The sequence below is a fragment of the Capricornis sumatraensis genome, chromosome 3, assembly GCF_032405125.1.
Source record: "Capricornis sumatraensis isolate serow.1 chromosome 3, serow.2, whole genome shotgun sequence".
NCBI lineage: Eukaryota > Metazoa > Chordata > Mammalia > Artiodactyla > Bovidae > Capricornis > Capricornis sumatraensis.
In genome coordinates, this window is record NC_091071.1 from 142,881,183 (window position 1) to 142,894,248 (window position 13,066).

At 34.8% G+C, this 13,066-nt stretch overlaps 1 protein-coding gene across 1 annotated transcript in view; it reads left to right on the top strand.

Moving 5' to 3' along the window:
- Positions 1-13,066, top strand: part of CPS1 (carbamoyl-phosphate synthase 1) — a 140,392-nt gene that overhangs the window by 62,321 nt on the left and 65,005 nt on the right. Inside the window, exons 20-21 of the mRNA XM_068967575.1 lie at positions 1,620-1,796; positions 5,535-5,653. Of these exons, the coding sequence (XP_068823676.1) occupies positions 1,620-1,796; positions 5,535-5,653 (296 nt within the window). The remainder of the gene's footprint in view (positions 1-1,619; positions 1,797-5,534; positions 5,654-13,066) is intronic.

A 13,066-nucleotide genomic window follows, 5' to 3' on the forward strand; every position in this document is an offset into this window, starting at 1 on the left:
AGCTAATGGTGACACATTATCTCCAGCTTGTAAATTCAGAATATATTAACAGACCTAAGTATAATATGAATTAAACTGTGGTAAAAGTTAGAACACAGTATTTACAGGCAGGCATTATGCAAATGCAGTTGGCTAGGGTCAGGGAAAGCCTCAATAGTTATTCCATTGAAAAATGGTGCACTCTTCACTTAATGGAGATGAATTTTAATAATGTAAAGTATTGAAAATCACAAATTTTGAATAAACATGGCTATATATTCTTTTATTATTACATTTCCTTCTCTTTTATTGAATGTTCTCCATATCCTGTCATACACTCAAAAATAATAAAAATTCATGATGAGTTACTTATAGAACTAGTTACTGATACTAAAAATTTTATAAAGTACTCTGAAACTATTTTCTTAATTTGGTAATACTATAAAATACCTTATTTCTGCTACTCTCTCCTATGCTTAGACTAGCAAATCTATGAATACATTGTCTAACTGTTTAAATACCACTATGCTTCACAAATTGCATATCTGAATTGGGCTAACATTTTCTTTATCCTTTTCTTGAGACTCTTCCCTTATTTCTAATTAGGTTTGGAGCAGTGTGAAAAGGTTATCTGTTTGACTTTAGTGATCTTAGAATATGCAGGTTGTCATACAACTGACGTGAAGATTTACTAAATTGACATTAATGAGAATTCCACTCTATTTGAGGCCTCATGGAAGTTTACTGAAGGCAGTGTTATGCCTGTTATTATTTTAAATTGTAGACCAAAAATGCATAGCAATCTATTATTCCATGGAAAGAATCAAAGCCAGTGTTTATCCACTGAATAACTGGGTAGGCTTTAAGGTTAATTTAAGTTTAGTTCTCACTTGTAACTTGTCCAGACTAAGTCAGCATGTGGTTTTCCTAATTGATTAGTGTACAATCAGCTACAAAGATTGGGGGAAGATATATTGAATTTGTCATGGGAAATTTAGTCTCCATCTATATTCGGAATCTGAATTGGTCAGTATTTGTTGTGATTCTCAAGGTTGTATTAATATTAATGCTTAGCTGTAAAGAAAGCCAACCTGTCTCGGATACTGACTGATTGCCATTTAGAAATAGTTCTGTTTTTGTGTTAATATATGTCTTTTCTCTTCATTTGCTTTTTATTCTAAAGGACATCTGCATGAAAGCAAGATCTTTTTAAGGAAGGGTCTTAATGTTCTGGCCACAGACTCTTATTTTTTGATGCTATGGTTCAGAGCAAGTACAGATGATTTCTTCATCAGTCTCATCAAATCAAGCTAAATTCCCTAAGTGGTAAAAGAGTGACCTAATGATGTTAAAGACTCATTATATCAAAACCATGGTAAAAAGGCAAGGATGACCTATGGGTGATTCATGTTGATGTATGGCAGAAACCAACACAACATTGGAAAGCAATTATCCTCTAATTAAAAATAAATAATTTTCGTAAAGGCGAGGAAGAAAAATAACTTAAATTTTAGTAGCATCCTTCCTTTATATATCTTGTTCCTAAGTCTTTTCTGCAAAATATTCAGTTTCTTGCTTTGTTACAAATTAAAAATATTCAAGCTATTTTTAAAAATATGAGTCTTAAACCTGTGTTACAGGTCATGGCTATTGGTCGCACCTTTGAGGAGAGTTTTCAGAAGGCATTACGGATGTGCCATCCTTCTATAGATGGTTTCACTTCCCGTCTCCCAATGAACAAAGAGTGGCCATCCGACATTGATCTCAGAAGAGAGCTGGCTGACCCATCCAGCATCCGCATCTACGCCATTGCCAAGGTAGTGTGTGACAAGGGGCCCTGAGCTACCTTTCATTTTCTTTTCATAATATAGTCAGTCTGGACTTCAATGTAAAACTGAATCACAAAGTGGTCTTGAATTCAGGGACTTTTGGAAAGTTTTTAATTCTTTTTAATAGTATTAAACTGGAGATTTATTTCTATGGACCATCAGATCATTCCCTAATTAATGAAAAATTTTATTTCACTTTAAGCCTGGACTTAAGGAGAACACTGCATTATTTTTTAAAGATTGTTTTTAATGTGGATGATTTCTAAGGCTTTATGAATGTGTTACAATATTGCTTCTGTTTCATGTTTTGGGTTTGTTTTTTTTTTGGCCATGAGGAATGTGGGATCCTAGTTCCCTGATCAGGGATCTAACCTGTACCCTCTGTGTTGGAAGGTGAACTCTTAATCACTGGGCTGCCAGGGAAGTTCCAACATTGCAGTTTTAAAGGATGATCACATAGATTAAACGTTCTTCCCTTTTAGTAAAGATGTTATCAATACTCAAATATTTGATAAGATTGACTTTTGATTTCCCATCACTCTCATTACTTACTTATTGAAAAATGGGTAAAATTACATTTTAAAAAGAAAGATGCATAAAATTGTATCATTTAGTATGTGCTACCTAAGGCTCCAAAATAAACTTTGTTTATTTGGTGGTTCTTCTGTGTTTAAACAACAAACTCTAAAGAACTACCATGATTATAGGCTTTTCTATGTAATTATTTTATTGTTCTTAGAGAACAAAAAAGCTCCACACTACTCACTTCCACTCACTAGTTCCCTTTAATGTAAATGAAATGCCCCGTTAATCTCCTTTCATGTTTACTATGCTTAGAGTTTTGAGGTTTCAGTTCATTTGATTTTATAAAAGGTGATTTCGGCAGCTGAGATCTGTCTGGTCAGAAATCCCTGAATTGCTTTTTGACATTTAAGGAAGCTTAGGTGTTAATCCTCCAACAGTATCAAGCCACACTGAAGCTGCAAAGCCCCACTGACCATTTTATGTGTATATGTGTACATGTGGAATGAGTTGGTGAGAATATGAAATTTGTCATGGGAATCTGTCTCTGTAACTTGTTTTTGTGAATGTGTGTGTACTAAGTCACTTCAGTCATGTCTGACTCTTTGTGACCCAATGGGCTGTAGCCAACCAGGCTCCTCTGTCCATGGGATTCTCCAGGCAAGAATACTGGAGTGGGTTGCCATGCCCTCCTCCAGGGAATCTTCTCTGGATCGTAGGAATCTTCAAACCTATGTCTTTTGTTTCTCCTGCATTGACAGGCGGGTTCTTTACCACTAGTGCCACCTGGGAAGCCCAAACATGTCTTTGTGGTGACAGAAAAATGCTGTTAGTGATTTCAAACTCTGCAACTTTTATGCTCATATATAGAAGGAGGGGAGGGAATGCTTCCTTCATTACATTTAATTTATACCTGGCTCATCTTTGTGGTTTCTAAAAGCAGAATATTTCATTTCCATTGAAATTCTGAAGTAGTTTGAGAGATATTAGTATTTTTTGATTGACATTTCTCAGTGTTGAATCTCAGAGTAATAGTCAACATTGTTCCATGATGGTAAGAATGATACTAGTGATGAGAAGTTGTTTTAGAAAGCCATTTCACTTCTTTCTTGTTCTTATTTCAGACTTCTGTTTAAAAACCAACTTGTCACATTTATATATGTTTGTATATGTGCATGTGTATGTATGTGTACATATAATTATTTTTCCAGACAAAGAACAGTAAATAGATCTCCCCACTTGAGTCTAGTCATCATCCTCTGCCATTTTGACGTGGATGAAAAAGGGGAGTCTTTCCAAGTTCCTAGTGAGGCTGTAAAACTCAAGAAAATCTCTCATTCTTTTCTAACAGACTTATAAAGGATGAGAATTCAGGGAAAATGCGTAGAGATTCTTTCTTGCACAGAGTATGAGCATGAAGTGCAGAGCCTGAGGTATAAATTATTGTCTGCCAGCGTGCCGGGAGAAGGAACTGATTTCTGTTTGTTAGAGGTCATCATTACTGTTCATTTCCACAGCAACCAGGAACTTGGTGATTTTGACAAAGAGTGTAAGGAGTGCGGAGGGCTGAAGGGGAAACAGAATGAAGGGAGTGAGTAAATCTTCACTCGCCTTCATGATTCTTAGAAAGGGCGACTTGCTCTGAGGTCTGATTTTTGCAGCAGTCTCATTTCAGGATGACTGGATCATCACCTCTTTTGATTTGGGGAGCATACAGGGCATTATTTTAGATTTGGTGAACATTAGAGTCACCTCAAGTGTGTTGGGGTCATTATGAAGTTCATTACAGCTGTGTGACATGGCAAAGTTGCCGCGCTTGAAAGACAGGCAGGATCTGTTTGAAACTGTGGATGCGATTCTAGTTGTCCTTTCTCACAGTAAAATGACTACAGATTCTGGGTCCTCCATCAGTTGCAGGATAATTACTGTGTGCAACTGTATGGAAATGTCCTTTAGTCTGTCAAAAGTGTCACTGCCTTAAGTTTCTACCCCCTCACAGTGTTGATGGCCAAATAGCTAATTGTCCCTTTAATCACTTGGCAAATAAGGCAGAATTAAGTCTTTGGGAATCTGGCTGTAGTTAGAGGGAGAATTAAACAAACAAACAAAAAACAGAAATAGGTTTAGGAAAAAGACATGTCTTTGAGTATCCATATTAGAGGTCATTTTATTTTAATCTGTAGAATTATGAGGTATATTGTCTCTCAACATGTATGATCATGGTTTCTCTGATTCCAGAAATGAGTAAAATTTTTTTAAATTAAGCTCTCTGAATTGAGTTATAGCAGCAGTTATTAGTTACATATATTTCTTAATGGGATTTAAAACCATAGTGTGCCATTCTAAACTATGTGTTTTGAAGTATTGTGATTATCATTTTTCATTGAGTATGAATGTGTATATAAACATTGTAAAGAATAAGAGTAGACATCTTTTGAAAGTGAAGGTTTTGGCTTGAGAGTTTATCTCTTCTTTCAGCTATGTTTTGTACTCAGCTTAATGACCCATAGTTGTAATTTTACTTTTGAGAAATTGCTAAAGTAGACTTGAATAAAAAGCTGAGCTGCCCATCAGAAGTTATTACTACATTGTTTTGGAATATATTAGGATATTGTAAACTGCCTGTCTTAGGACAAAAGTCACAGTAACTGATTCAAAATAATTATTTTTTGTTTGTTTGAAGTGTCTCTGTGAGGAAATGTTTGAGAGAAATAACACCAAGCCAGATATGATTCATAAATTCTCAATGACTGGTTTTTGGACTATGGAATGAAGTGATAAAAATTTGTTAAATATGCGAAAGGGTAATTATCCAGAATACAAGTTAAATGATCATTATATTGATTCTACATTTTCTTACCAGTTTGGCACAACTGTAGTTTCAAGAGATTCTCCTTAATGCCAAAAAGATGTAGCAGATTTAGAACATAATTGTTAACACAGTCATGTAAAAAGCAAGGAAGCAGAGCCTGTTAGGGGGTTTCTCTGAGCACACACTGCTCTGATTAACTCAGGGCACCTCCTCTGTATCCCATTTGTAGATATAGCTGGCAGTATCAGTAGGTTTATTGGGAGAAACGTCAATGATATGATATAGCCTCAGGCTCTCTGAGTAACATGCAGAGGAATGCCTGCCATGTTTTCAACCATATAAGACGTTTATGAGATGTTTGCCAAAGAAAGCATCTCTTCTCCTTTTGGCAGGCCTTGGAAGACAACATGTCACTTGATGAGATTATGAAGCTCACATCCATTGACAAGTGGTTTCTGTATAAGATGCGCGACATTTTAAACATGGAAAAGACACTGAAAGGGCTCAACAGGTAAGGCCCTAGTGCTCTGATTCACTCCAGCTATTTTCTGTGCAATTTTGTCTTCCTTTTCCCCTTACATGTTTGGCCAAAATTCTGCTTCAATGAAATAAATAGTTGGAAAGACATAGTCATAGTCAGAAGAAATGGCAGTTTTTAGATGTTTACTTTTTGAAAGGCATCTATTAATAACTTTATTTCTCTTCTACCCTGTCTCTTGCCATGAAACATAGTGATGTTTTTATTAGGTCTTTTGAATTTATGAAAATCTATGTACATTTATGAATTATTGTGCTATATAATTACCAAATATGACCTTCGTGTGTCCTAAGTTGCTTCAGTCGTGTCCGACTCTTTGCCACCCTATGGACTAGCCTGCCAGGCTCCTCTGTCCATGGGATTCTCCAGGCAAGAATACTGGAGTGGGTTGCCATGCCCTCCTCCAGGGGATCTCCCAGATCCAGGGATGAAACCTGCATCTCTTAAGTCTCCTGCATTGGCAGGTGGGTAATTTTACCACTAACGCTGCCTGGGAAGCCCTTCAAACATGACCTAGATTTAAATTTTATTAATCAATAATGAAACTATTTCTGCTTTCTATACATTTTCCAAATGCTGAAATCTATTTTTCTCTTTTAACATCAACCAACTCATTTCTGTGTCTTGAGTGAGCAAGCATATTCCTCTTGCATTCTATTGATAGTTTTAATTTTAGGATATCCAGTTAATCATACAAATAAGCCACACTCAAATTTTTGTTAATAGACTTTTACCTCTCAGTTATTTGCATTTTTGTTTCCTTCATTACCAATTATTTGAAAATTTTTATTTCATGTTCAGAATATTCTGATAATGTCAGTGCTTTAAAATCTACATTTTTCTATTTCCTGAGAATGTTTGTTGAGGCTATCTAGGCATATAAGTCACAATAGATTTTTAAACTTGGATCTGTGATAATAGGAGCATGTATTATCAATTTAAGAAAGATGGTGTAATTCTCTTTAGCTTGTCTCCTTTAAGAAGGCTTTGAAATACACTACTATTGGAAAAAAAAATCTCAGCTACAAGCCATAGAGAGGGAAAATTTTTGTTTGTAGAAATTGTTCTCAAATGATTTCAGGAAATGTAAAAGAATTAATCGCTTAAAATATTGAAGAGAGAGGAAGCTCTCAAAGCCTGATTTTCTCAACTATTTAGAAACTGCAACATATAATTGGGTACCTGGGTTTACCTAATCAAAATACACAAACTGGGCAATAAAAAATTTTGCCTTTTTTTTTTTTTTTGAGCAAAATGAGGTTCTTTTTCATTTATTCAACAATCACCCACAACAAATTCTTAGTTTTGAAAATGGGGGATTCCAATCTGTCAAAAATGAAACTAGCAATAGTTGCTTGTAAGTCATCCTTTGTAGTGATCACATAAAATGAACAGTAGATTGAAGTTAAGGACTGAGCCTGTACATTCGTCTTAGAATTTTGCTGACTTGAGGTTTGCTTTCTTGGTTTACAATGTCAGCAGAACTTCTGTGTTGAATTATAGTCCGTTCCACTGTTTTCAGTTTCAGACAACTGATTTCAAATGCCTATGAATCCATTCCAATTAAACCACATGAGGGTGCTAGAAACTTACAGTACGCCAGTTGCAGCAGTGGAAGAGACCTGGGGTGAAAAACAGCAGATGTTATTGTGATTTAAATTTCCACTTGGTATACATTCTGATTTTTGAACAAATTCAGTGTTTTAATTGAATAGTTTTTGTTACAACCAGAAGGCAGGTTGAAATTCTAACTAAGCAGAAAAAAGTGTATATTGATAGTGAAAAAGCTCCTTGGAGGCTTATTAGAACCACTCACAGTTGTAGATCACCTACAACATTGTTCTGATTTCAACATTCTGTTGTATTTTTTGCTGTTAATTTGACATTTTAAAATAAAGTCTCCATTTTCTGGTATAAATATAGTTGTAAGTAGAGATTTTTCTATTGTTCATAATGACCTACAATAAACTTTTTAAAGTGAAACTTAATAATTTAAAAGAATTTAAACATAGTACTTAACAATTATCTCGTTTCAAGACCTCAACAGAGGATCCATGGTGTTGGTAAACTTAAAACCTGAACTTATTATTATGTGATGGACACGTCGTTGTTTATTTTTAAAAGTATCTTAGGTATACACAGCAGTTTGATAATGATTGTTATTTAGAGAAGTTGGATAAATGAAATAAGAATAGATGACTACTGAAGCTACCTGTCTCAATCATTCTGTGGTACATTGAGATATGAAGTTGAAAGATATTGTAGCTGATGGAGCGTGAGTGTAGGACTTGGAGGTTTTTTTTTTAAATTTTTTTCCCCCTATTTTGATTATCTTCATGATTACCCTGGATTATTACATCTTCTAGTATTTTTATTTTATTTTTTTAGCCTCTAAATATCCAAGGAAGCTTGGTCATTGAGGCAGATACTACTCCAATAGTGATAGTTCTCTAATAACACTTGGTATTATGTGTTTCAGTTAAGTATTGCCAGTTTGGAGGAAAGTCAAGGTCATCTTTATTTGTGGTTCACTTTGTTTCAAAATCTCAACTGCTTCCATGTTGGAAAGGCTGATGTTAGATGAAGGCCCAGGAAGTAGCTATTTTATTTGGTCTGATTTGGGCCAACTCCCAAATTCTCTTACCTGATCATATCCCTGGTACCTGTGTGCCCAGGTCCCTCAGCAACTTTCTTCTAAGTTCCTGGGAAAATAGGTAATGGGAATTTTAATTAGGATAAAAGGAGAAACTTAAAGAGAGGATAAAGTATAGAATTATAGGCATTTGTTACATTTCAACTGATTCGTGCCTTGTACATTGGAAAGAGTATATTCTATAGAACCAGTCAGATGGGTGCAGTCTTACCCACTGTGGAATCACGGGCATGTCACTTCCCTCAATTCTCCAACCTCTTCCTGCTAATGTCTGTTTTATAGTTTTGTTTTGGAGCTTAAATAATATAAACACAAAGGATTCCTTGAACAAGATGAGTGTCCAGGAAAGTTTTCTCTATGCCCCCTGAAAATGAAAATGTTACTTGTTATACCAAAGATTATTTTGTGATTTTAGATATATGCTCGTTTTGAGTCATTATTTGCATTTGTATATATACTTTATAACATATCATTTCTTAATTTTTTATGATGAATTTTCACTTATTAATACCAGACATATTTTATAAGGAAGCAATAATACAAATGCCATTCTTATCAAAAGATCAATAATACTCCTTTATACTAATGAGCAAATATTCCCAATCATGCTAAAATTTTTCTAAATGCAATAAACACATTCACTAGCAGAAGATGAGACTAGCACTTAGATTGATGGCAGTCTATTACTTGTATTTACATATAGTCACCTGAAATGAAGCTCAGAATTTTAATTCCAAATGGAATACCCATGCATTAGGTATATACATGGATGTCCACAGATTAGAGTAGAGAAAAAAAAAAACAACAACAACAGTGATCGTAGCAAGGTTAGCACCATGGAAATAACTGATATGTTTTATGTGTCTATGACAAAGTAGAAATTACAGTTTTCTTATTTTCTTAAAGGGTGGAGATTAACATGTATCATGTTGAAATCCTAGTCTTATTCAATGATGAGCCAAGTTAGGTGTTAGAATAATGAACTCAGTATCCCAGGTCTGAGTGCTTGCTTTCATCGGAACTCAGTTTGCTGTCTTCACTGTATGAGCATAGCAATGGCAACGCTCTGGAAACTTCCAGAGCAAATATCCATTCTTCCCAACTTTGGTGTTAATCATTATTCAGACAGCTTCAGCAAAAAAAGGAAAAAAAAGAAGAAAAAAAATTCTCTTCTATACTTCAGTTCACTGACTTTCTCTTTTTCTTTTTAAATTGTTTATTCCTGCCCAAGGGTGTGCTAGGAAAGTTGACTGTTTTAGGCATTCCCCAGATTTATAAGCTGGTGTAGTGGCATGAATTGACCTAGAATGATAACATATTTCACAGTGGATTTCTTTAGCTTTTGAAGAGTTTCTCTTAATGTGATGAGTTGTGTCATGAAGGATTCCAATGCATATTACGCTTATGTACTGGGATTTATATGTTTGATCTATTAACTTCACATTACTGGATCACTTAGCAAGTTTAAGAAAAACTAAGCCCGTCAGAATTTTCTGTGTAACTGCAACAGTTACAAAACCTTTCTTCCCTGGCTATACAGACTTTAGTACATCTGTTTTTCTCATACTCACTCATTTTACCAACACTGACTCACATATAATGTGAAAGTGAAAGTCGCTCAGTCATGTCTGACTCTTTGCAACCACATGGACTATACAGTTCATGAAATTCTCCAGGCCAGAATACTGGAGTGGGTAGCCATTCCCTTCTACAGGGGATCTTCCCAACCCAGAGATCAAACCCAGGTCTCCCGCATTGCAGGCAGACTCTTTAACAGCTGACCACAAAGGAAGCCCAAGAATATACATTGCTCCTCCCATATAGCATTTTCACTGGAAGAAAAATATGTTTATTTTGATCTATTAAAGATTACAAAAATCTCACCTGAAATTCTCTCCTCCATTGGTTCATAGGCAGATTCAGTTTTAGTTGTGCAAATAAAACTGGATTGGAGGACAGAATTGCCGGTACTGTAAGTAAATAGATAAATATGTCAATGTCTTTATCATTAGATTCTCTTGACATAGCTGGTGTGGCAAAACCAATACAGTATTGTAAAGTAAAATAAAGTAAAAATTAAAATTAAAAAAAAGAATAGATTTAAAACTCTATTAATATAGAAACCTGAATTTTGATTCAAACACATTCCAAGTGTAAGATATTGGGTTGGCCAAAAAGTTCCTATGGTTTTAAGTAAAAGTTAAAGATAGTTTTCATTTTCACTAAGAACCTTATTGAACAATGTATCCACTTAACAAACAAACTTTGACCAACCCAATAGTATGTGTGTAAGTTTGTGTGTATACATATACACATTTATGTATACATTAAGGGTTTAATATCAAATATTCTAGGTTCTGGAGTTCAATTCTATCATTTATTAGCATGGGATATCAAGAGCCTCAGTTTAATATTTATAAAATTGGGATGATTACTACCTTCTTAGGTTGTGGTAAGGATTAAATGTAATTAGAACAGTACCTGATATATAGTCAGTGAATTCAGTGATTAACATTAGGTTGGGAACATACACACTCACACACACACACACACACACACACACACACACACACATATTTAGGTTTGTGAAAATGTAGAAAGGTAGATTATATAACATGTGTTGGAAACCAGATTACATGTAGTAGATGCTTCCAGTTCAGTAACAGTATTTGACAAGGGGATGATAATCTCATACCACAGATCTAGCATCAGAACTAATATGTTTGATAAAGGTTTCAACAATATTAATAATTAATAGATAAGCACAGGTACAAAATATCACTTTCACTATAAATAAGGAAGGAAGTTAACTGTAGGAAAGCTTCTTTGTGAGCAAGAACTGTTTCAAGACACTACACTCCAAACCTTTTTTATTTATAATTCCAGGTTGAATTAAAAATTTTAGATTGAAAGATAATCATGCTTGTCTCTCATGATTAAAAACCCCAATCTGAACAGGCAAGGAAAAAATGTGAATGTGCTAATTACCATCTTTGAACATCTGCTTATAATTCTTTTTAATTTTTTTATTTCCTTGTTTTAATTTTTAGGTTCTTTTGTTATTTCTGACTGACATGTCTAGCTCAAGAATTTTCTTATACCCTTCTAAATTGTATAATTTTGCTTTTTTACTGGCTAAAACTAGATTGAATTAAGTTTTGAGTCCTTCTTTCAGTTATTAGCTTAAAGAAGGCAGCTAGCCACTGCTTGTGCTGTCCCTTGGTAAGTCGCCAAATGGAAAGTTTCCACCATTTTTGATGACTGTTCTTTTGCATTTCATTCAAATTGGGCAGTTTTCCCAGTATGGTCCATTTTGCTGTTTTTATTTTTTTTCCTCACAATCCTGCTATATATGTTAGTAACATAATGCTTGACTGTTTAAAAGGACTCCGCTTTCGCCCACTTTAGATGTTCAAAAGTAGAGGGCATGACCATTGTGATACAGTTTATACCATATATGAGGCTAAGATTTGGATTTATTTCTAAAATGATTATTTTTTAATGTTTATTGGAGTATAGTTGATTTACTTTATTAATTGTTGATATAAGCTTAATTTACTATGAATTAATGTGCAAATTGTTTAGATTTTGTCCACTATTCATGTGTTGGTTAAGTATTAATTCTGATAATATTAATATCTCTTCCCTCTACACTGCCCACGTATTGCTGTACTCAATGTAGTAAAAAAGAAGACAGTGCGCTTTTGAAGGACACTAATTTTCATGTGAGCATCTCAGTGTTCAGTGTGATAAACTACATCCACTGATGGGTGCTGAAAAGTCATAGGTGTGCCTATAGCTTAGGAAAACAATCTAGGGCAAGCCTGGTGAGTTCCACTTGGGCATTCAAGTGCTAAATTGAGCTCAGTAAAGCTGGCCATTTCCCTGCAGCCACAAACTTCTGGCAGATGTAATAATTCAAGTATCACCTTAGCTGGAACACTCCCTCTGAATGTCCTCTTCTACATGTGTTCGTTTCTATTGCCTTTTTATGTAACTTGCTCAGGAGGCATGGCAAAACCAGACAAAATGTTTTGTGCTTGTATTTAATTGAAGTTTTCAAGGGAGAAGTGTTACTTAAAAGTTATTAAAACTTAGGCACAACTACTATGTACAAAATAGGTAACGAATGAGGACCTATCGTTTAGCTCAGGGAACTCTACTCAGTGATCTGTGGTGACCTAGCGAGGAAATCTAAAAAAGAGTGGATATATGTCTATGTATAACTGAATCACTTTGCTATGCAGCAAGAAACTAAAACAATATTGCAAAGCAACTATACTCTAATAAAATGTTTTTTAAAAACTTAAGCATAAGATGGAGAAAGATCAGTACTTTCTAAAGATAATTTTAACTTTCTGGTAGAAAACATAGCAATAAGCAAATATCTTTAAAATGTATTAAATATAGAAATGATTTAGAGAAGGAAATATATATTTCACTATGTATAATATATAACACATGTTATATGTTTATGATCCTCTATTATGATTTATGGGGCTTCCCTGGTGGCTCAGTGGTAAAGAATCCACCTGTCAATGTAGGAGATGCAGGTTTGATCCCTGGGTTGGGAAGATCCCCTGGAGAAGGAAATGGCAATCCACTCCAGTATTCTTGCCTGGGAAATCCCATGGACAGAGGGACCTGGCAGGCTACAGTCCATGGGGCCACAAAGAATCACACATAAGTTAGCACGCCTGCACCTATTACTTTGGCTTGCAATATCATTTATT